At 37.8% G+C, this 23,098-nt stretch overlaps 1 protein-coding gene across 3 annotated transcripts in view; it reads left to right on the top strand.

Annotated features, from left to right (window-relative positions):
* The window catches only part of SNTG1 (syntrophin gamma 1), a 505,846-nt gene that overhangs the window by 363,629 nt on the left and 119,119 nt on the right, over nucleotides 1-23,098 (top strand). For all 3 annotated transcript variants that reach the window (XM_075826260.1, XM_075826258.1, XM_075826259.1), the window contains 3 exons: nucleotides 3,880-3,937; nucleotides 9,407-9,450; nucleotides 9,532-9,573. In XM_075826260.1, the coding sequence (XP_075682375.1) occupies nucleotides 3,880-3,937; nucleotides 9,407-9,450; nucleotides 9,532-9,573 (144 nt within the window). The remainder of the gene's footprint in view (nucleotides 1-3,879; nucleotides 3,938-9,406; nucleotides 9,451-9,531; nucleotides 9,574-23,098) is intronic.

The following is a 23,098-nucleotide window of genomic DNA, read 5'->3' as shown; positions in this document are numbered from 1 at the left end:
GGAAAACACTGATCTGGCTGACCTTAACATAGTGCAGCGATCCTGGATTGTTGAACTGCACAGCAGCTCAGTGTTCAAGTTGAACGGTGGTAAACAGGGAGCAACATCCCTGACTGTACTAACAACGTAATAAGAGCATAGGAATGGGGCCACTATCCCCGCTTGCATAATTGCCTATATAGATAAAACTCTAGTCTGGAGTAAAAATAACAATGAAGATAATAAATTAAAAAACAATATATAAAAATATAAACAAAAATAACACCACATCTACAGGGTGGGTCATTTATATGGATACACCTAAATAAAATGGGAATGGTTGGTGATATTAACTTCCTGTTTGTGGCACATTAGTATATGGGAGGGGGGAACTTTTCAAGCTGGGTGTTGACCATGGCGGCCATTTTGAATTCGGCCATTTTGTATCCAAATTTAGTTTTTTCAAAGGAAGAGGGTCATGTGACACATCAAACTTATCGAGAATTTCACAAGAAAAACAATGGTGTGCTTGGTTTTAACGTTACTTTATTCTTTCATGAGTTATTTACAAGTTTCTGACCACTTATAAAATGTGTTCAAAGTGCTGCCCATTGTGTTGGATTGTCAATGCAACCCTCTTCTCCCACTCTTCACACACTGATAGCAACACCGCAGAAGAAATGCTAGCACAGGCTTCCAGTATCCGTAGTTTCAGTTGCTGCACATCTCGTATCTTCACAGCATAGACAATTGCCTTCAGATGACCCCAAAGATAAAAGTCTAAGGGGTCAGATCGGGAGACCTAGGGGGCCATTCAACTGGCCCACGACGACCAATCCACTTTCCAGGAAACTGTTTATCTAGGAATGCTCGGACCTGACACCCATAATGTGGTGGTGCACCATCTTGTTGGAAAAACTCAGGGAACGTGCCAGCTTCAGTGCATAAAGAGGGAAACACATCATGTAGCAATTTCAGATATCCCGTGGCCTTGAGGTTTCCATTGATGAAGAATGGCCCCACTATCTTTGTACCCCAGTATACCACACCATACCATCAATTTTTGTGTTCCAACAGTCTTGGAGGGATCTATCCAATGTGGGTTAGTGTCAGACCAATAGAGGTGGTTTTGTTTGTTAACTTCACCATTCACATAAAAGTTTGCCTCATCACTGAACAAAATGTTCTGTGTAAACTGAGGGTCCTGTTCCAATTTTTGTTTTGCCCATTCTGCAAATTCAGTGCGCCGATCTGGGTCATCCTCGTTGAGATGCTGCAGCAGCTGGAGTTTGTAAGGGTGCCATTTGTGAGTAGCTAATATCCGCCAAAGGGATGTTCGACTGATGCCACTTTCCAGTGACATGCGGCGAGTGCTACGCTGTGGGCTCTTGCTGAATGAAGCTAGGACAGCCACTGATGTTTCTTCATTAGTGACAGTTTTCATGCGTCCACATTTGGGCAAATCCAACACTGAACCAGTTTCATGAAACTTGGCAAGCAGTTTGCAAACTGTAGCATGGGAGATGGGTGGTCTCGTAGGGTGTCTTGCATTGAAATCTGCTGCAATGACCCTGGTACTGCGTTCACCAGACATCAACACAATTTCTATCCGCTCCTCACGTGTTAACCTCTGCGACATTTCAATGGCTGTAAACAAAGAGAAGTTTGTAAATAACTCATGAAAGAATAAAGTAACGTTAAAACCAAGCACACCATTGTTTTTCTTGTGAAATTCTCGATAAGTTTGATGTGTCACATGACCCTCTTCCCATTGAAAAAACTAAAGTTGGATACAAAATGGCTGACTTCAAAATGGCCACCATGATCAACACCCAGCTTGAAAAGTTTCCCCCCTCCCATATACTAATGTGCCACAAACAGGAAATTAATATCACCAACCATTCCCATTTTATTTAGGTGTATCCATATAAATGGCCCACCCTGTATATCTAAAAATCTAATTAAGACTAGAGTAGTAAGAGGCATATATATTGAGCATATATATCGCGTTAGTCTACCATCTATCTATTGAGTTGATAGTGTCAATGTAAGTGCGTAAGCACTAGTAACAAATATTGTCACATCTGCATCATCAATTATAATATGCAGATACAATTTATGAACCAAACACAGTAACATGGTTATCTGGAATGGTTCTATATCCCTATAGATGTAAATCAGTGAGAAACTACATGATGTTGTATGCTGTATTTTCTACCCGACTTCCATTGACTACTTTTCTGGTTAAGCCTCTATTGCCTATTTTTGTTTGACTTTGGATTGCCGGACCATTCATTTTTACCTGCCACTCTGTTACTAATGGTACCTCTCGTAATTGATCTGGCACTGTTCCTGTTTCTGGATTTTGGATCTACTCTGGCTTTGACAAACTCTCTATTGATTATCTGGTATTTACACTTGACTTGTTTGGTTACTCTTGCCTGTTTGCTCTACCTGTCAGAGGCTACTTTTCAGACGCAACCTGGGAACTCGCTGTAGCGAAGACCAGATATCTGCACAGGGGTTAGAGAGTGAGTACCAGAGTAGTCAATGTCAAGACTGACTGTGGAAGTATTGCTCGACAGATAGCTTCACAACACAGCTTCGTTACATTAGGTATAGAGTTACCATTTTAAGATATTGGGGAAGATTTATACCAAAATAGTGGACAGGGCTTAAGTGCTGAGCAGTACTCATATTTAAATATTTTTTTTAAATCACTTTTCAACCTAGAAGTATGATGAAATACATAGGTCCAACCTGTACAGTCTGATCCTGCAATCATATTGCCATCCAACTGCCCCTATTTTTGCTAACCTACCAATTGTAGGTTAGTGAGAAGTAGGGGACAAATAGAAGAAAGTATGACTGCAGGATCGGACGATACAGGGTTGGTTCGTAGTCAGTTACCATGGAGACACATACTGTAGGTTTGTATAAGATCTGTAGACACAAAACGGTAGGATATTCTTAATGAAGACTATTTGCAAAGTTGTTTCGATTTACATGCATTGGGACAATAAATAGAAAAAAATTGATTGCGAGAATGTACATTCCCTTTTAATAGTCACTTAGATCTATTGCTTAAGTGCTAAACATTGGTGCCTGCCATTCCACAGGCACTCAGTAAAAATTCACTTATTAATTGGCACATAATACACTCTCAGTCCCCTTATTTATTTTGTTATCCAGACTGATTCTGCATCGTCAATTTTATTATCACTTTATCCCTTTGTACTTGTACATCATTACTTTTCCATTATTGTATTTCTTTAAATCATGTTCTTGAGGATTTAAATCTTAGATCTGACTGCTTAGAAAGCAATGATGCATTCACTGCTATTTGTAGAAAATTTGAGGGTACAGTACATATTGGTTTTAATTATTTTTTATTTTTTATCTTATAAAGGTAAAATAATATTCTAATTTTTAGGGAAACACTTGTAAAATGTATTATCAATAATAGCTTTATAAAACTCTATATCCCTCCGTGTAACATCGTAGGCTTACTGAGGTGCAGTAGGCCCCATATACCTCTATGGGTGATGTTTTACGATTCCAGAGCCAAAATATGGCCAACTGCAAGAGGCCTATTTGGGTAGTTTAGTCTTGCAAATATTTAAATGTTGTTCAAATAATATGTTTATGCTGGTCTTTACTTTTTTTTTGGGGGGGGGGGGAGGGATAAAAACAACAAATTACTACTTGTATATTAATGTGTTAACATGATTCTAGTTTTTTATATTTTATATTTTATAAGTTAAAAGTTTGATATTTTGTAAACTGGGTATCGTATATTGCATGCATGTCAAGAATTATCCAGTCAGTATTTTTCCCTTGTCTACTTTTTATTTCACATTTGCTTCTTCAATAAGTAGATACAATTTCTATGTGTTTCAGGGAGGATCTGAACATAATATTCCAGTTGTATTATCCAAGATATCCAAAGAACAAAGAGGTACAGTGAGTTAATATCTCTTTGGTAAAAATGTCACTCAATGCTCGGGCATGTTGGCAAAATAAAAGAGCATCTGTCAAATTCTAAAAGGTTTGCTAAGAACTGTGGAAGGTTCTAGGGGACATAATTTGCACGCGGTAAAATAGAGTTTCTATCATCGGTATAGAAAGAGGTTCTTCTCAATAAGGTCAAACATTGGATTGCCCTACTACAAGAGACACTAATGGCAAAAGTTATGACTAAATCTAAAAGAGAATTACACAGGTATTTTGTTTTATGGCGTCAAGAGATATACTTCACAAAAGTTTAGTATGAAATTGACTAAATCGAGGGAAATTATCCTGATACTCTTGTGGGGTTAGGGAGGTGTTTATTACTCTGTGAGGCTAAATTGGGCAAGAAGTTTTAATTAAAAAAAAAGTCTGAATAAAATAGCCCGGCCCATAGAAAGGTTAAACTTGATGGATGATTCTCTTTTTATGTTTCTAACTAAGCAACTATCTCTGAATGACTCTGAAGCATGTAGACTTATTACGTATGGGCGTTAACCAGTCACGTTCACTATAGCTTAAAAATCAGGTCACATGACCAGCTAATCTTGTGCCAGCATGTAGAGTTAGATGGGAAGTAATGAGGACTGGATGAGGGTAGAACCCCTAATAAATATTCATGAGCAGCAATTTAAGTTAAGATACAGATGAATTTCAGGGAGAGATCAGAGTGTCAAATAAAATAACCTTAACATTTTAACATAGAGGAAAATATACTCGCTATATAATTCTAAAGCGGAAGGTGTAAAAACATACAACTTTACCTTGATGACAGATGTTCTTTAAAATGCTTGAAGACAGCATTAAATGCAATTTATGTTATTTTTTTTGTTTGCCCAAAAAGAAACATTAGACATGAAAGGTATTAAAATCTATAAACACGTTATTTTTACAGGATTTGCAGGTTGTTTATTTCTGGAGTGTTGTGAAGAGGGTATAATCTATATGTTCGGGTGTAGGCAAGGGACTAGGGGGTCGATGTAAACAGGACAGGACCTAAGAACTGGTTCAAATCCACAGTTTCATATATAGATGATGAAGGTCACATGAAATGTCATGTATAAAGACTGCTAGTCTAGGTAACAGAATAATGTGTACTGTTTTCCCCAACACTGTTGAATGTATGTTGGGGAATTTAGCCATAACTTATATCAGGTCTTAGACTCTGTTTACATCATACCTCTGTTTATAATTGAAGCCACGATGCTGTGTTGGACCTGCCATACTACAGATCCAACTGGCGCCCAACATACCTTATTGACCTGAAAGAATAGTGCTTAATGCTGTGTTAGCCTTGCCATAAAAAGTGACAGAACTGAATAAGGAAGCTCCGAATGGAAATCCAAGCCTAGCTTTGATCTCCACCAATGTCCTAAGGAGTTAGAAAATTCTTCATAGTTTATTTCCAAGCTGTAATTATGGTCCCCTATATTTCCACACTTTCCATCAAAGGTATGAGAATGATTGAGGGGGACCTCTGCCGTTTTCACAACTCCCAGCTAATCAGGACATGGGAATGTTTATGTCCCACTTTATGACTGGGTGAGCCACTGTCACCTAGGGAATTTCATAGGGAACTGCTTATGATTATCATTAAGCCATTATTTATGGCATTTCATAGTGGTTACTTTGTAATTAATAGGGACCCCTAGTGGGTTGGCATTGTCCCCTTCACCACTAAGTGGAAAATTTGAAAAATCCCCATAATCTGATCTAAGTTGTTCTTTTTAAAAAGCTCTTGTTGCACAAACAGTTAAATGGACACTAACTTTTTAAACAACTTATGCTAATCTAATAGTATACCTGATATAGATCATCTTTGTAATATAGTTACTGTAAAAATGTAGTTGTTTTATCCATGAAAATTCTGTGTGAATTTACTGCTACTAGGTGTCTCCCTTCCTGTAATCTGCTGCCCCCCCCCCCCCCGTGTTGTCAAGCAAAGTCTGTCCCTGGTTACAGACGGCCTGCAGAAAATGTGGGGTGTCTCTTCTCTGCCTGCCTATACAAGTCTGTGGAGAAGAGGGGGAACAGGGGCAGGTAGCAGAGAGAGAGTGAGTCAGCAACAGTCTTGCTGAATGCAAATCTATAGAGAAGGGAGGGAGAGCAGGAGAAGGCAGCAGAAGCACAGTGAGAAAGACACAGCCTACGGGTAACATTTCTATGTCACCCCAGTGCTGGATTCTCAGCTGCACTACTCAGTATTACTATATAATCTCCTTCATGATGCAGCTACCTCTATATATATATATATATATATATATAAGTCCAAATACAATGTCAGCCGCACAGCCTTGTAAATCGTAGGTGGGTGCCGACCTGCCCAGGTCAGGGCTAACAGACCTGCTGTAGTAGAATCCAAAAATCAGGCAGCACTCCAAGGTATAAGCAAGGTAGAAAAAGGTGCTTTATTGGTCCATATACCCACGACGTTTCAGCTCAACACAGGAGCCTTTCTCAAGTGAGAAAGGCTCCTGTGTTGAGCTGAAATGTCGTGTGTATATGGACCAATAAAGCACCTTTTTCTACCTTGCTTATACCTTGGAGTGCTGCCTGTTTTTTGGATTTTATATATATATATATATATATATATATATATATATATATATATATATACAGATATTGGACATTCCGTCCAAAAAACTGCACCACAATTTGGTGCGTTTTTTCAGGCGAAATTCCCTGCGGGTTCCAGGATGGATACGCTGTGTACTTTCACGCTGTGTAGTTTCCATCCTGTGTGAACATGGCCAAATAATGCAGAATACAAGTCACATAATGGCCAGAAGTAGTGTTATTCTTCATATACACACATATGACCATTTATACTGGAAAAGTCACCTGAAAAGTTAGGTACGCTTTAAGGAATCTATTTTTTATTTAAACTAGTGGGGGTTTTTTAATACAGTTTTTCCTGGCTTGTGGCTTCTTCTCTGGTATTTACATTTAACAAGCTGCTAGAACCACGGTCTGCCCGTGCATTTGAATTTCCCTAAGTACTAATAAGAGCTATAAATACATAGGATTACTCTGTTTTAGATTTTTATACTCTAGTGCATTCACACAGTTGGAGTTACAACTTCCTTAACCAGTGTGATGTTAATTATTCTAAAGCTTTATCCTTCTGAATTACAAATTGCCTTTCTCAGAAGACTCGCTTACCTTCTGTTCTAAGTGACACATTAGGCAGCACTTGACTTTTACTACTTTCAGTTCTTCTTGTGTAGAAACACAATGTTACTTGTTCTTTCTAAGAACATCAATCATACGCTGCCGTCATTTTTATAATTAAGTCATTACTTCATTTTACATTGTTAAAACCCCTAAAAGAAACCAGTGGTAATAAAATGAAGAACTTCATGAACTAGGCTGAATGATCACATGATCTATAATTTATAACTATTACTTTAAAATAGCGATTTTTTTGGGGGAGTTTATAAAATCTTAAAAAGGTAAGTATCTTGTCTATAAATAAGGAATAGTTATAGAGATGTCTAGCAATATTATTCTAGAAATGTTTCAGAAAAGGCTAGGTTGTATCTGTCTAAAAATGGCATGCCTGTATATCAGGTTCATCTTTTATTTATTTTCAGTTTAAGTTGTCACAAATATGTTAAAGGGTCCACTAGTTTTTAAAAAAATGTTTTATAAGTGACACTCAGGGTTTCCAACAGTCTGTACATTTCTGGACAGACAGCCAAAACAAGGGATTTTTTTCCAGTGTCTGTAATAAAAATGAATCTGTGTTTTTTTGGGAAGTAGTTGAGTCTTGTACACAGTTTTGGGGTTGTAATAATTTAAGAGGTCACAGTAAATGCTGCTAATGAGTTTATAATCAGTATTCTAAGGTATATACATTATTACTTATAATCTTTAGGATTTATTATGGTTTTCCAATTTGTCCATAAAAAATGTTGACTGTGATTTTTTTTATAAATTGTTCTGAAAAAGAAACAATTAGGTAGGTGAACCCTGGTGACACTATTAAATGGGTTGTTTGGTTCAGAATACGTCTTTCTCTATGCTCTTCAAAGGCATATTAAGCCAATAGCGTAGGTTCACTAGTATCGACAACTCTTTATTGGTCAGAGTCTCATCAATTCTGGATGGATGACTCTGACTCTGGATGACTTCCAGCACCCCTGCAGACAAATGGATGCCCATTGTTTTAAGGGGCTGTTGCAAGGTAAAGGAGTGATAAGAAAGTGATTTCCTGGGCGATGTGAATTGATAGCAGGGAACGCAAGCTTAGGTTCAGCTGCTGGAAACCCCACAATTATTCAGGGTATTTGCAAACTAAAAAGAAGTTGCACAATCCAGACACCTGTAAATTTGAGTATTGTTATATTTTATAAGTGTATTATGTAACCTATGCATTGTATATTTTGACCTGACTTTCACTCTTAAGGCAATAAGGGGTGTAGTAATAGCAATCCCTACTAGGACTCAACTCTATGGGGGCCCATAGGACACCAAGCCAAATAAGACAACAGCTGATATATAGTTTTTGTCAGGACATTCATGCTATGCCTCTGCAGGTTGTCCACAGATGTTGGATATATTAGATATATATATCTAGGAAGAGTCAGTAAAATACATACCTTTAACCTACTAAAAATCAAACATGGACATAATCAAACTGTAATTCCCAGGATTAAATCCATGAAGCAATATGCTTATTCCTGTAACACCATAGCATTAATATAAAGTGTCACTCTAGCTGCATGGTATCTGGCTAGCGTTTCCCACATGCAACAGTTCCCACAACGATAATGCTATTAAAACGTATGTGTATGATGCAAATAAGGAAAAAGCAAAGAGAACCTATTGCAGTGGATTACAATTAGCATGCCTGGGGAGCAGCGATTCGGCAAATATTTTAATAGACCCCATGCACACATCCTTTTCATTTATCTAAGAAACTATTTCCATGTGGGTTTTTGCCTTGATGCACAAAGTACACACAGTTCTTCTAAAAGTCTGGGAGTCATTACAAAGCTTTCTAATCTCTGTGCGATGACTGGATAATGAAAAAATAAATTATTACTTGGGGAAGAATTAGAGGCAAATTGAATTATACCACTGTGGCAGATAGATGAAACCTTCTCATTGCTAATCAAGAAAATGCAATCTCTGAAATGCCAAAATTACCAAGTCTGTGACTCCAACGACTGCCCATAGGAGACGTAAGAGGATTAATGTTTTCTTCCCAGGCCTTCTACTTTTGGCAGCCTAGAAAATGAGTTTTTGTATCTTATATTTGGAATTAACAGCATGGAAAATGCTTTCAAGTATGATTCTAGAGGGAAGAAACAGCTTTTCTTATTATTTTCACCTATCAATTATTGAAGATCATAGGGTTCATATCTATGTTGTTTATTCATCAGTTTTTATTCTTTTTTTCCCCTCATGATTACAGCTGAGCTTTCTGGTCTTCTGTTCATCGGAGATGCTATTCTGCAAGTAAGACATAGCTTGTTCTTTATTTCCATTGTTTGTACATAATGACAGCCATCAATAACAGCAAATATGTCTTGATTTCAGATTAATGGCATAAATGTGAGGAAGTGCAAACATGAAGAAGTGGTAAGTGCTTGAATTAAAAGTAACAGACATATAATAATAATGATGATGATGATAATAATGATGATGATGATGATAATAATGATGATGATGATAATAATGATGATGATGATGATGATATTCAATGTTCAATCGTAGTAATCTTATAATATACTACGTAGTAAAGTAAAACATACAAACGAAACAAAGAACACCGGCCTCATGCACACGGCTGTATTGTGGCTCTATTTTCTATTAAGCCATAATAGTGCTCCCATTTAAGTGCATGGGGCCTCTACTGTACAGGCATACAGAGTTTTATTCTGTTGGATTCCAAATTCATGGCATGTTCCATCATATACCAAATGTAGGGAGTATTTCTCCCCTAGAAGCATTGCGACCAAAAATCACTTTGCAAAACTATGGTAATTTGCAGTGAAATACACTCGGTTTTGCCACGTGCTTTTAAGCCCACAGCAAACCAGCGGCATCTGTAAATACACCCTTACGGTAATTATTTTCCCCAGTCTTGGCAAAAGACGTTGTGTTGTTAGGATATGCTGTCACTTGCTGATTGGTCTGGTTTGACCATCTGTGTAAAGTTGAGCCATTCATATAGTTGATGGGGTTGTCCAGGGTTAAGAAATCATAGCTGCTTTCATTCAGAAACAGCGCCACACCAGTCCATGGGTTATGTCTGGTATTGCAGCTTGGCTCGACGGAAGTGAATGAGTCTGAGCTGAAATACCACACACAAACTGTACGGAAATAGCAAGACATATAATATTCACCTTTTAATGTGATAGTCCCAGCAGTGGTTTATACCGCCTGTTTTCAAGTATAGTCCATAATTCACATGGAGAGAAGTTTGTTGGAGGGGAACAAGTGTTAGACATTCTAGAAGCAAGGCTTCGGCACACCGCCCCCATTCTCAAGCATGCATGATGCATTGTATTACCCAATAATATACCCATCAATACAAGAGAACTTACAATAATGTAAATTAAAAACAACTAATCACGTCTATTAGAAAGAGGTATCGAAGGATGATGACAGACAGCAAAAAAAGCTTGGCGAGGCAACGGTAGCCAGACATTTTTTTTCAAATGGGCCTCAAAGTCTTTGACCTGAGATGGCTTATATTAGAAGTTGAAGGAAGCGATGATGCACAGATAAGAATGAGGTTGCTTACTGGATTTTTAGATTGGACTTGTTGAGTCCTAAAGAGTTAAATAAAAACTGCAGTTGCAATGTATACTTATAGGTTCCTGTCCTAAGAACCTCATTGCAACATGCGATTTCTGGGTCCAGATGTATTTGGAAAGGAAGTGATATAATGTTTAGTATTTACTATAACATATTGCAATATGTGTTCATGAGCAGAAAAATATTGTTCCAATGGATTCAACCATCTTTTCAAAAGGGTGTAAATTCCACGCATGCTTGAGAAAGGGGGCGGTCCCCCGAAACATCTCTTTTAGCGTGTCTAACACTAGTTCCCTTCCAGAAAATGTTTCCCCATATGATTTATGGACTATACTTCAAAACAGGCAATATAAACCACTGCTGGGACTATCACACTAAATGGTGAAAATTACATGTCGTGCTATTTCTGAACTGTCGAATTTTGTACTGAATTGAATAAAGAAGTTTTTTCACTTGCAAAAAGATTGTGCATTTTGTTTGTTCCATGATCAGTATTGAGGGAGGAGAGACCTCACCTGCACGTATCAATACGGGAGTGGCGCCTTGAAACATACCTGTTTTTGCATCATTGTTTGCTACTGTTTTGGAAGAAAGCAGCCATGCTTTTCTAACCATAGGCAACACCTTTTAAGAAGTTATCCAACTGTTTTTAATAAAATGTGACTGCTGCAGGAGCCTCAGCGCTGGAGCGGCGAGGGATTTAACTGGTGATTATTTGTTTTGTTTAACACATATTGTGCAGCCGTTTTTTTTAACAGCTGTGCAATCCCTTTAACTGAACACAAAAACTGTATGAAACTGTATGACATACAGTTGCCTAGTCTGCCATTGACCTTAACGGCCAATTTGAGTTTTTTCATTTTCATTTCCGCCTTCCAAAAGCCATAATTTATTTATTTCTTTGTCAACATAGCCATATGAGTGCTTGTTTTTTGTGGGACAAGTTGCAGTTTTTCATGGCACCATTTATTGTACTGCATAATGTACTGGGAAGCTGAAAAAAATTATTTGTGGGCTGATATGGGCAAAAAACAACGACTACACAATTTTTTTGGGGGGTTTTGATTTTACGGCGTCCATCAAGCGGTAAAAACTACATATTCACCTTATTCTACAGGTTGATACAATTATGGCAATACCAAATTTATATGTTTTACCACTTTTAAAAAAATAAAACTATTTGCTAAAAAAAATTACTTCGTGTCGCCATAATCTGAGATTCATAACTTTATTTTTTAAATTTTGCGGGGCGAGCTGTAGTTTTCACCATTACCATTTTGGGCTACATGTGACTTTTTGATCACTTTTTATTCCATTTTTTTTTGAGAGCTAAGGTGACCAAAAAACAGCAATTTAGAATGTTTTTATTTATTTATTTTTACGGCGTTTACCGAGCGGGTAAAACAATGCTATATTGTGATGGTGCGTACTTTTACGGACGTGGCAATACCAGTTATGTCAACTTTTATTTTTTTAACATTGCATTAGGGGAAAAATGGGAAAATATTTTTTTTTCTTACTTTTAATACTTTTTTTTTTTTGGAACATAAAAAAAACTTTATTTACCTGTTTTTTACTTTTTTTATTAGTCCCCCTAGGGGACTTGAACCAGCGATCGTTGGATCGCTTGCATGATATACTGCAATACTAATGTACTGCAGTATATTGTGATTCTGATAGTCTGCTTTGAAGCCCTGCCGGATGCAGAGCTTCAAAGGAGTACAAAGATGGCAAACCTGGGAGCCTTTATTAGGCCCCCAGGCTGCCATGACAACCATTTTCACCGGCCGATCGCATCACACGGGGGGTGGGGGGGGTGGGATGGCCTATTTGAGGGGGCGCCCCCCTGATTCTAACGATTTAAATGATGAGATCGCGATTCGGAGTGTTAAAGGTGTTAAACAACATTTAAGGTGTTAAACGGGCGGAATCAAAGTGATCTTTGATTCCGCCCGTTGCAGTGAGGTGTCGGCTGTATAACACAGCCGTCACTCGCTGAGTATGGAGTGAGCTCAGCCCTTGAGCCCGCTCCATACTTCCCCTAGTACTAATACATAACATGTCATTAAGGTGTTAATTGAGCAAAAAGTTTTCTGTAACATGTATGCATTTTACTATATTAAGTTAAATAGCTGGCTGCATAATTCATATAGAAAAGTAAAGAAACTATCCAGATGTTTATCTGTAAATAAAATGCCACAGGGACGCTCTTATGCCCCCAATTAATAATCTCCGATCAGCTGCTTTTTGTATTATTATTAAAAATACTTGTAGTGTTATATTTACTAAAGATATAATTAATTTGGAGACTTTCAATTACTCTTGCGTAGACAATAATAATTTATGTTCTTATTTCAGGTTAATTGACAGTATCTAATTAAATGATCATGTTTAATAAATGAATTTAATTAATTAACTGAGGCATTTTAACATATATTCATGAAACATAAACATAATAGGAATTTTAATCCAATGACGTCTAGTCTAAAAATACATTAGCTAGCCTTGATTTACACTTTAAGATTATCCCCTTTATCACATTAAGACCCATAATTCCTGCAGATCCTTAATATTTTTTCTTCATCTAAACTCCCAGTAAGGGCCTCCTTGCGGGCTAGAATTCTGGTGATTCCCAAACCCGGAAAAGACTCTTTAAAATGCTCCAATTATAGACAAATTTCAATTTGGACATTAAATTCCTTGCAAAAATCTTTGCTACCAGATTATTATCATTGATGGACCTGATTATTCACTTAGACCAGGCATGTTTTGTAACAGGGAGGGGACCCAGAGACAACACTATAAAATCAATAAATCTTATATACAAAATCAAGTGCGCGAATAAGCAAATTATATTACTCTCTACGAACGCAGAGAAGGCTTTCAATCGAGCAAATTGGATTTTTATGGAGGAGACTCTGCGTAAAATCGGGCTAGGGGCTAATATGATCTCTGGGACTATGGCTTTATATTCTGTCCCCTCAGAGAGGATTCAAGTAAATGGCTTACTTTCTAAAGAATTTCAAATAGTACGCGACAGGGATGTCCATTATCACCTTTTATTTTTATTCTTACTTTAGAACCGTTCCTTCGGATATTGAGACCTCAACCATTTATTTCGGGTATGTCACTCCAGGGCTCAGAATATAAAATAGCTTACGCAGATGACCTTTTGTTCTTTATTACCAAACCAACCATCTAGCTTCCAAATTTAATGTGTAAATTTATATTATACTCAGAACTTTCTAGCTTTAAAATTAACTTAGCTAAATCCGAGGTGATAAATATTACTTTAACCCTTTCAGGACCGAGCTCATTTTGGCCTTTAGGACCTGCCCCATTTTTTAAATCTGACGTGTCAATATATGTGGTAATAACTGCAATGCTTTTGCCTATCCAAGCGATTCTGAGATTGTTTTCTTGTGACATGTTGTACTTTATGTTAGTTGAAAAATGTGGTCACTAAATTCATTGCTTTTTTGTGAAAAACACCAAAATTTAGAGAAAATGTGCAAAAATTATGATTTTTCTAATTTTAAATGTATTTGCTTGTAAAACAGATAGTAATACCACACAAAATAGTTACTATTTCACATATTCCATATGTCTACTTTATATTTGCATTGTTTTTGAACATTATTTTATTTTTCTAGGACGTTACAAAGCTTAGAACTTTAGCAGCAATATCTCACATTTTCAAGAAAATTTCAAAAGGCTATTTTTCAAGGAGCAGTTCAGTTCTGAAGTGGCTTTGAGGGCTTTATGACCCCCATAAATCACCCCATATTAAAAACTGCACCCCTCAGAGTATTCAAAACAGCATTCATAAAGTTTCTTAACCCTTTAGGCGCTTCACAGGAATTAAAGCAAAGTAGAGGGGAAATTTACAAACGTAATTTTTTTTTGCTGACATTCATTTGGATTACATTTTCTTCTGTAACACAGAAGGTTTTACCAGAGAAATGCAACTCAATATTTATTGCCCAGGTTCTGCAGTTTTTAGAAATATCCAACATGTGGCTCTAGTGTGGTAATGGACTGAAGTACAGGCCTCAGAAGCAAAAGAGCACCTAGAGGATTTTGGGGCCTCCTTTTTTTAGAATATATTTTAGGCACCATGTCAGGTTTGAGGAGGTCGTGTGGGCCAAAACAGTGGAAACCCCCCAAAAGTGACACGGTTTTAGAGACTACACACCTCAAGGAATTTATCTCGGGGTATAGTTAGCATCTTGACCCAACAGGTCTTTTGTTATATTTATTGGAGTTTGTCTGTGAAAGTGAAAATCTACTTTTTTTCTGAAAAAATATTAAAAAAAATAATATTTGCAAGGGATAAAGAATAAAAAGCACCCAAAACTTGTAAAGATACTTCTCCCGATTACGGCAATACCCCATATGTGGTACTAAACTACTGTTTGGACCCACGGCAGAGATCAGAAGGGAAGGAGCGCCATTTGGATTTTGGAGCGCAGATTTTTCTGGATTGGTTTTCAGTGCCACGTCGCGTTTGCAACACCTTGGAGGGACCAAAACAGTGGAAACCCCCCAAAACTGACCCCATTTTGGAGACTACAGCCCTGATGGAATTTTCTAGGGGTATAGTTAGCATTTTGACCCCACAGTTTTTTTTGCTGAATTTAGTGGAATTAGACCGTGAAAATTAAAATCTACTTTTTTCTTTAAAAAAACATAGAAATGTTTAATTTTTACAATGAATAAAGGAGAAAAATCACCCCAAAATTTGTAAAGCTATTTCTCCTGATTAAAACAATACCCCATATGTAGTAATAAACTGCTGTTTGGACACACGGCAGAGCTCAGAAGGGAAGAAACAATATTTGGCTTTTGGAGCTCAAATTTAGCTGGAATGGTTTTCTGGTGTCATGTTGCATTTGCAAAGCCCCTGAGGTACCAAAACAGTGGAAACACCCAAAAACTTACCCCATTTGGGAAACTACACCCCTTAAATCTATCTAGGGGTATAGTGAGCATGTATAAAGTAGAAAAAGCTGCCCAATCTTTGTAAAACAATTTCTCCCAAGTACGGAAATACCCCACTTGGTCATAAATGCTTTTTCAGTAGAAATTAATCAACCCCCTTTCAGGCGTGATCCATGTTTTGCTTTTACATTTTAGTTTTCCCACCCCGCTTTCCAAGAGCCATAACTTTTTTTATTTTTCTGTCAATAGAGCGGTGTGGGGGCTTATTTTTTTGCGGGAGGAGTTGTAGTTTCTAGTGACACCATATGATACCATTTAATGTACTGGGAAACTGAAAATAAATTCCTTTGCAGGCTGAAATTGGAAAAAGCTGTGATTCCTCCATTGTTTTTTGGGTTTCGTTTTTACGGCTTTCACCGTGCGGTAAAAACAACAACTTAAATGTTTTCTGAGACGATTACGGTGATACCAAATTATACAGTTTTTTTATAATTTAATACTTTTACAAAGTAAAAACTGTTTGTTAAAAAAACAAAACGTTTTGTTTCACCATATTCCGGGAGGCATCAGTTTTTTTATTTTTTTGGTCGCTTGAGGGCTGATTTTTTTGCGGGATGAGCTGCAGTTTTTATCGGTACAATTTTTTTTTACATACAACTTTTTTATCACTTTTTATGATTTTTTTTTAAATGCTAAGGTGACCAAAAAACTGTGATTTTGGCGTTTTAAATTCTTTATTTTTTACGGCCTTTCCAGTGCAAATTAAATAATGGTATATTGTAATAGTTTGGACTTTTACGGATGCAGCGATACCAATTCTGTTTATTTTTTTATTTTTTACATTACTTTAGAGGAAACATGGGAAAGGGGGATTGTTTGGACTTTAAATATATATATCTTTTTTTCACTAATAATAACTTCTTTTACTTTTTTTTTTTTTTTTCTTACACATTTTATTAGTCCCTTTAGTGGACTGGAACGAGCGATCATTAGGTCGCTGGTACAATACACTGCAATACTAATGTATTGCAGCATAATGTCATTTTTACAGGCTCCTGTAACAGCGCAATCGCTGTTCCTGTCCGTTAATCCTGGGTGTCAGCTATAATACACCGCTGACACCTGCAGAATATGGAGTGGGCGCAGCGCATGAGCCCGCTCCATATATAAACCCCCCACACCACGACATGCTATTAAATCGTGGTGCACGCAGGCGTTAATGCGTAGCGGATGGTGCAAAGTGCAAATATTTTTTTTTCACTAATATGTCATTTTAATGCACAATATGTTGTGCCCAATTTGTGCCACTGAAGACAAATACCTCATACAATGTTGAGCGAGTTCTCCCGGATATAAAATATCATATATGTGGACGTAAGCTGGTGTTTGGGCACGCTGTAGGGCTCAGAAGGGAGGGAGCGCCATTTGGCTTTTGGAGTGCAGATTTTGCTTCGTAACAGTTCTGTTTGGAGTTTTTCTGGTATTTCAGTTTATAATGTGGTATTTCAGTTTATAATGTGGGCGTTTATCTAAGAGTACAACAGGGCATAATAAGAGGGTATAATCATAATAAATAATAAATAATAATTCATAGATATGTGGCCGGTGTCACACTGATAAATGGCGCCCGATCTTATCCGCTTTTGGACACTGCACAATTTCTGTCGCTATATTCTGAGAGCCAAAACTTTTTTATTTTTTCTTCATCGGAAGCCGTGTGAGGGCTTATTTGTTGCGGGACAATCTGTTGTTTTCATTGATACCATTTTAGGGTACATGTGATTTTTTTTATCACTTTTTATTAGATTATTTTGGCAAGCAAAGTGACAACAAAACATAAATTCTGACAATGTTTTTTGTCTTTTATTTTTTGCAGTTTTCACCGTGTGCTATAAATGGCATTTTACTTTATTCTGAGGGTCGATACGATTATGGCGATAAAACAGTCTGTCTTTTCAGACGTAAAAGGAAGATAGCGTGTGTGCACATACCCTTAGGGTATGTGCACACGGTAGCAGGCATTTACGTCTGAAAAGACACTGTTTTCAGGAGAAAACAGCTGCCTCGTTTCAGACGTAAATGCCCCTCCTTGCATTTTGCAAGGCTTCTCTGACAGCCGTAAATTTTGAGCTGTGCTTCATTGAGTTCAATGAAGAACGGCTCAAATTACGTCTGAAAGAAGTGTCCTGCACTTCTTTTGACGAGGCTGTATTTTTACGCGTCGTCGTTTGACAGCTGTCAAACGACGACGCGTATATGACAGGTTGTCTGCACAGTATGTCGGCAAACCCATTCAAATGAATGGGCAGATGTTTGCCGACGTATTGTAGCCCTATGTAAAACGAGGCATAATACGCCTCGTTTACGTCTGAAAATAGGTTGTGTGAACCCAGCCTTACCCCGGACCCATCTGATCTTTATCAGTCTAACTTTCGTCCTCTCATATGTATCATATGTGAAGACTGTAGGAAAAGGACCAAGGGTAACTTTAGTTGGCTAGGTCATTGTATTATATTTAAATTTAATCTACTACCCTGTCTTTTATACCTCATGCAAGCACTGCAGAGTTCCCTCTTTCTTCTGTAAAATAATTGACTCTATCCAAAATTTTTTATATGGGGTGTGAATTCTGCAAGAATTAAAATTACATTGCTGTGTTGACCCAAAAATGGAGGGGGCCTTGCTTTGCCAGATATTAATACCTATTACCTGGCAACGCGTGTCGACACGGATCCCTCAAACCCTGGTTCCAAATTGAACAGTGTTTTTGTAGCATTTCTTTAGCGGCATGCCCATAGCTGGAGCCATTGTATCTACATTCTTTACGTCTCCATCCCACTATAGGCCCAACACTGCAATGTTGCACGAATCCAAAATTATGGTCTATTTTATTACCATGCAATATCCTATTTTGAGTAACCCTCGTTTCCCTCCAGGAGTAGACTACCTGATTTTCCGCAGCTGGGTGTCTTCTGGTAAATTTAGAGTTTATGACTTACAAAAGGATAATCACTGGCTCTCTCGACATGCATTGTTGAGCATGTTGGGACCTAATTTATTGGGGCCCTGGAGATCTATGCAATTAACACATTTTTTGTATCTCTCCCACACGAGAATCTTTCACACAAGATAAAACCGCATTTGGGACACTGTGTCTAGGCTTGGGTTTGATTAGGCATTCATTGTCCCTGACCTATGCGCTCCTCCAGACAACTACCTCCACCCTTCGTTCTTCAATGGGAAGCGGACCTTAAAATCTCACTTAAATCCTCTATTAGTTCTCGCTTTCAGGAAGCTAACTATAAATTACTTTCCAGATGGTATAGAGTACCATCACGTTTAAAGAACTTTTGTCCATCTTCGGACCCAAAATGTTGGAGATGTAGAAATGAAATCGGTACACTTCTCCATACTTTTTGGTCATGTCATTTGTTACTTCCCTTTTGGGAAGGAATAAGAGAGAATATGAGTAGTATCCTCGGAGTGAGATTGGCTATGAACCCCGCGTTGTTCCTCCTTTGTCATAGCGAGACTCCACCTATCACTCTTAAGCAATCACTATTATGCTTCCTAATTATGGCTGCGAGAATGTGTACTCCATTAATGTGGAAGAAACCAACAGCTCCTATTCTTTCCCTTTTGGGTATCAAAAGTCAATGACATTATGCAAATGGAGAACTTAATCTCTTGCTTAAACAACACATACAATAGATTTGACAGATTATGATGTCCTTGGATGGAATTCCAAAAATCGTCCGAGTATTGAAAACTCTTGTGATGTTCCTGACAAGGCTGTAAGGGCTAATGCTATTAGAAGGGATGGTTTGACTTCCCAACTTTTTTTTTTCTTCTTTTTGTCCCCCTCTCTTTTCTATTAGTGTGTTTGTTTGTCTGGTTGTGACCTTTTAGGGTATATTCACAGGCAGTGTTTGCAGGCGTAATTTGGGCGTTTTACGCCTCAAATTACGCCTGAAAAAACTTGCCTAATACGCCTACAAACATCTTCCCATTGTTTTCAATGGGAATTACAATGTTCTGTTCCCACGAGCCTTTATTTTATGCGTCACTGTCAAAATACGGCATGTAATATGAGGGCTCGTCAAAAGAAGTGCAGGACACTTCTTGGGACGTTTTTGGAGGCGTTTTTCATTGAGTTAATTGAAAAACAGCTCCAAAAACGGCCGTAAATAACGCAGCGAAATATGCGAGTTGCTACAAAAACGTCTGAAAATCAGGAGCTGTTTTTGTGGGAAAACAGCTCCGTATTTTCAGATGTTATTGCTCACTGCATGTGAACATAACCTTATGGTCAGGTTAATACATAAAGTATTAAATGTACATGTATGCATATATGTATAATCTTTGGAGCTGTCAAAACTTTAGATTATCACTTTTCAGATTTTTTTTTTCATTTTTAAAAATGTCTTCCCGAAACATTGCATGTTATTTCAGACTGTTTAGATTTAGTTTAACTTCTGACTTATGACCTTATTCTTTCCATCACTAAATATGAAATCACAGCATTCGGCCAATAACAGAACAATGTCAAAGCGCCAGACTTGTCAGCATGAAATCACAGAAATGGTGTCATAACTTTTAAACAGATTGCTTTTAAAACCTTTTGTACCACATAGAACAAAACAACCAAAGTTCCCTCCACAAAGTGGCAATTCAAAATGCTTCATAGTAACAGGTTTTCTCATATTTTACCATAGACTTTAACCGCATCCCGCCTAGGGGACTAGAACATTCGATCATTACATCGCTTGCACTTTACACTGCAATACTACAATACTCTACAGTTTATTGTGCTTTTTTCTGTCTCCTTTTAAGCCCTTCCTCTAGCAGGGCTTAATAGGAAGATTAAGATGTCAAACCTGGAGGCTTTCATTAGGCCCCCAGACTGTCATGTCAACCCATCGGAACCTCGCGATCACATCAGACAGGGGGCAGTGGGGTGACCGTGGATGTTGCCCCTCTTTTTAATGGCTTAGATGCTGTGTTTGCTATTGGCTGCACCATTTAAGCAGTTAAAGACCTGGAATCGGAGTTCTATCCGATCCCGGGCCATTAGAGTGAGGTGTCAGCTGTAATATACAGCTGACAGATGCAGAGTATGGAGCAGGCTTAGCCCGTAAGGCCGCTTTATACTCCCCTCCTTACTATGATGTACGTGTACGTCAAATGTCAGTAAGGGGTTAAAGTAACATCTGGCTGAGATTATTTTAGGACATAAAAACACACAAAAAAAATAACTTTTTTTTATCACATGATTCATATACATTTATTTTAATAATTTATTTATTTATTTTCCTTACAACACTTATATGTATTGTCTTATTTATATGTCAATTGTCAAGAGTAGTCGTGCACTTTATGCATATATTAAATTATTATTTTTCACATCATCATCACTTCTATGCACTATTCACTTTGTATAATTACACATAAATAAAGTTGGCTGATCTTTTCTGGTTTGCTGATTTATGCAATACATACAGTGTGGTAAAAAGGATTTGCCCCTCACCCGATATATTCTATTTTTACTAATTCGTCACATTTAAATGTTTCAGATTATCCAACTCATTTATATATAAGATGAAGAGAACACAAGTAAACACACAATGATCACCCATTTATTGAGGATAAAGATTTATCCAAAACCTCTATCATCCGTGTGAAAATGTAACTTCCCTCCTAACTGTTTGGGCCACCCTAGACAGTAACCACTTCAATAAAACATTTGTGATGACTTGTGATGAGTCTTTTACATCACTGTGGAGGAATTTTGGCCCGCTCTTCTTTGCAGCATTGTTTTAATTCGGCTACATTGGAGGGTTTTTGAGCATGAACTGCCTGTTTAATGTTTTGTTACAGCATCTCAATGGGATCCAAGTCAGGACATTGACTCGGCCACTCCGAAACCTTCATTGTGTTTCTTTTGAGCCATTCAGAGGTGGACTTGCTTGTGTGCTTCGGATCGTTGTCCTGCTTCATATCCCAACTGCGCTAGAGCTTTAGGTCACCAAAGGCCAGCAGACATTCACCTTCAGGATTTTATGATGAGAGCAGAATTCATGGTCCCATCAATCATGACAAGTTATCTAGCCCCAGACCATCACACTACCACCACCATATATAAATGTTGGCATAATGTTCTTATGGTGGAATGAAATGTTATCTTTACACCAGATGTAACATGACTCATGTCTTCCATAAAGTTTCACCTTCGACTCATCAGTCCACAGACTATTATTCCAAAAGTCTTGGGGGTTATCTAGATGTTTTTTGGCAAATGTGAGACAAACCTTTTAGTTCTTCCTGGTCAGCAGTGGTTTGCGCCTTCCAACTTTCCCATGAATTAAATTTTTGCACAGTGTCTTTCTTATTGTGGAATTGTGTACATTGACCTTAACTAAGGCAACTTAGGCTTGCAGTTTTTAGATGTTCGTCTGGGTTCTTTTGTGACCTCTTGAATGAGTCGTTGATGCGCTCTTGGAGAAGTTATGGTAGGCCGACCACTCCTAGGAAGAGTTACCACTATTCCAAGTTTTCTCCATGTGTGGATAATGGCTCTCACTGTGGTTCGCTGGAGTCCCAGAGCCTTAGCAATGGCTTTGTAAACCTTTCCAGACTGGTAGCTTTCAATGACTTTGTTTGGCATCTGTGTTTGAATCTCTTTAGAACGATGGTATCATGTGCTGATTTTTCAAACCTTCTAGCATTGCCAAACATGCTTAGTACTTATGACTTACATGGCTAACATGTAAACTCCAGCCAATATTTGCCTGGTCTTTTCCTCCACTTTCTTGTTTTTAAAAGGTTTCAGATGTGTATATATGATTTTTTTTAAAGGTTATTTCAGCCATAAATTGAGAAAATAGTTTTTGCACCACAGCTTGGTTGTGTATGCTTTTGGTATTAAAGGTTATGTATTAAATTCAAAACTTGTTTAATGCTGCTTTTATTCCGTCACAATATCTGCACATTTTGGCAACTGTGTTAAGGCCGCAATTCCCATATGACCCACGTTTCAACTGAACCAAACATAAGGAATGTTCACATTTGTGGTGGATGCTCAAAGCCTCCTTTGCAAATTCCATCAGATTTGATGACAGGAATAACGCAACATGCAACGCTAGTCTTCTCGTCAAAATGAAGGACACCACAGCGGAACCCAGGCGGATCACATTATAAATCCAATTGGGTCCATTTGGCAGCGGTGGTAGTTGTACGGCGGATTCGGTACTGAGTCGTGGCTACCATTATAAATGGTGCTAAAATTCTCCCATATGAAAGCCTCCGTGTGAAAGCATCCAAAGCAAAGGCTTCACACAGGGCAGTTTGGTGCAGTTTTAAATGTATTTTTTGAAAAATGCTCTACAAAGCCAGGGGTGGATCC

This window comes from Rhinoderma darwinii, chromosome 5 (assembly GCF_050947455.1).
Source record: "Rhinoderma darwinii isolate aRhiDar2 chromosome 5, aRhiDar2.hap1, whole genome shotgun sequence".
In the NCBI taxonomy this organism is placed as follows: Eukaryota; Metazoa; Chordata; class Amphibia; order Anura; family Rhinodermatidae; genus Rhinoderma; species Rhinoderma darwinii.
Note: the sequence above shows the minus strand (reverse complement) of the source record. Positions and strands in the feature narration are given on the sequence as shown.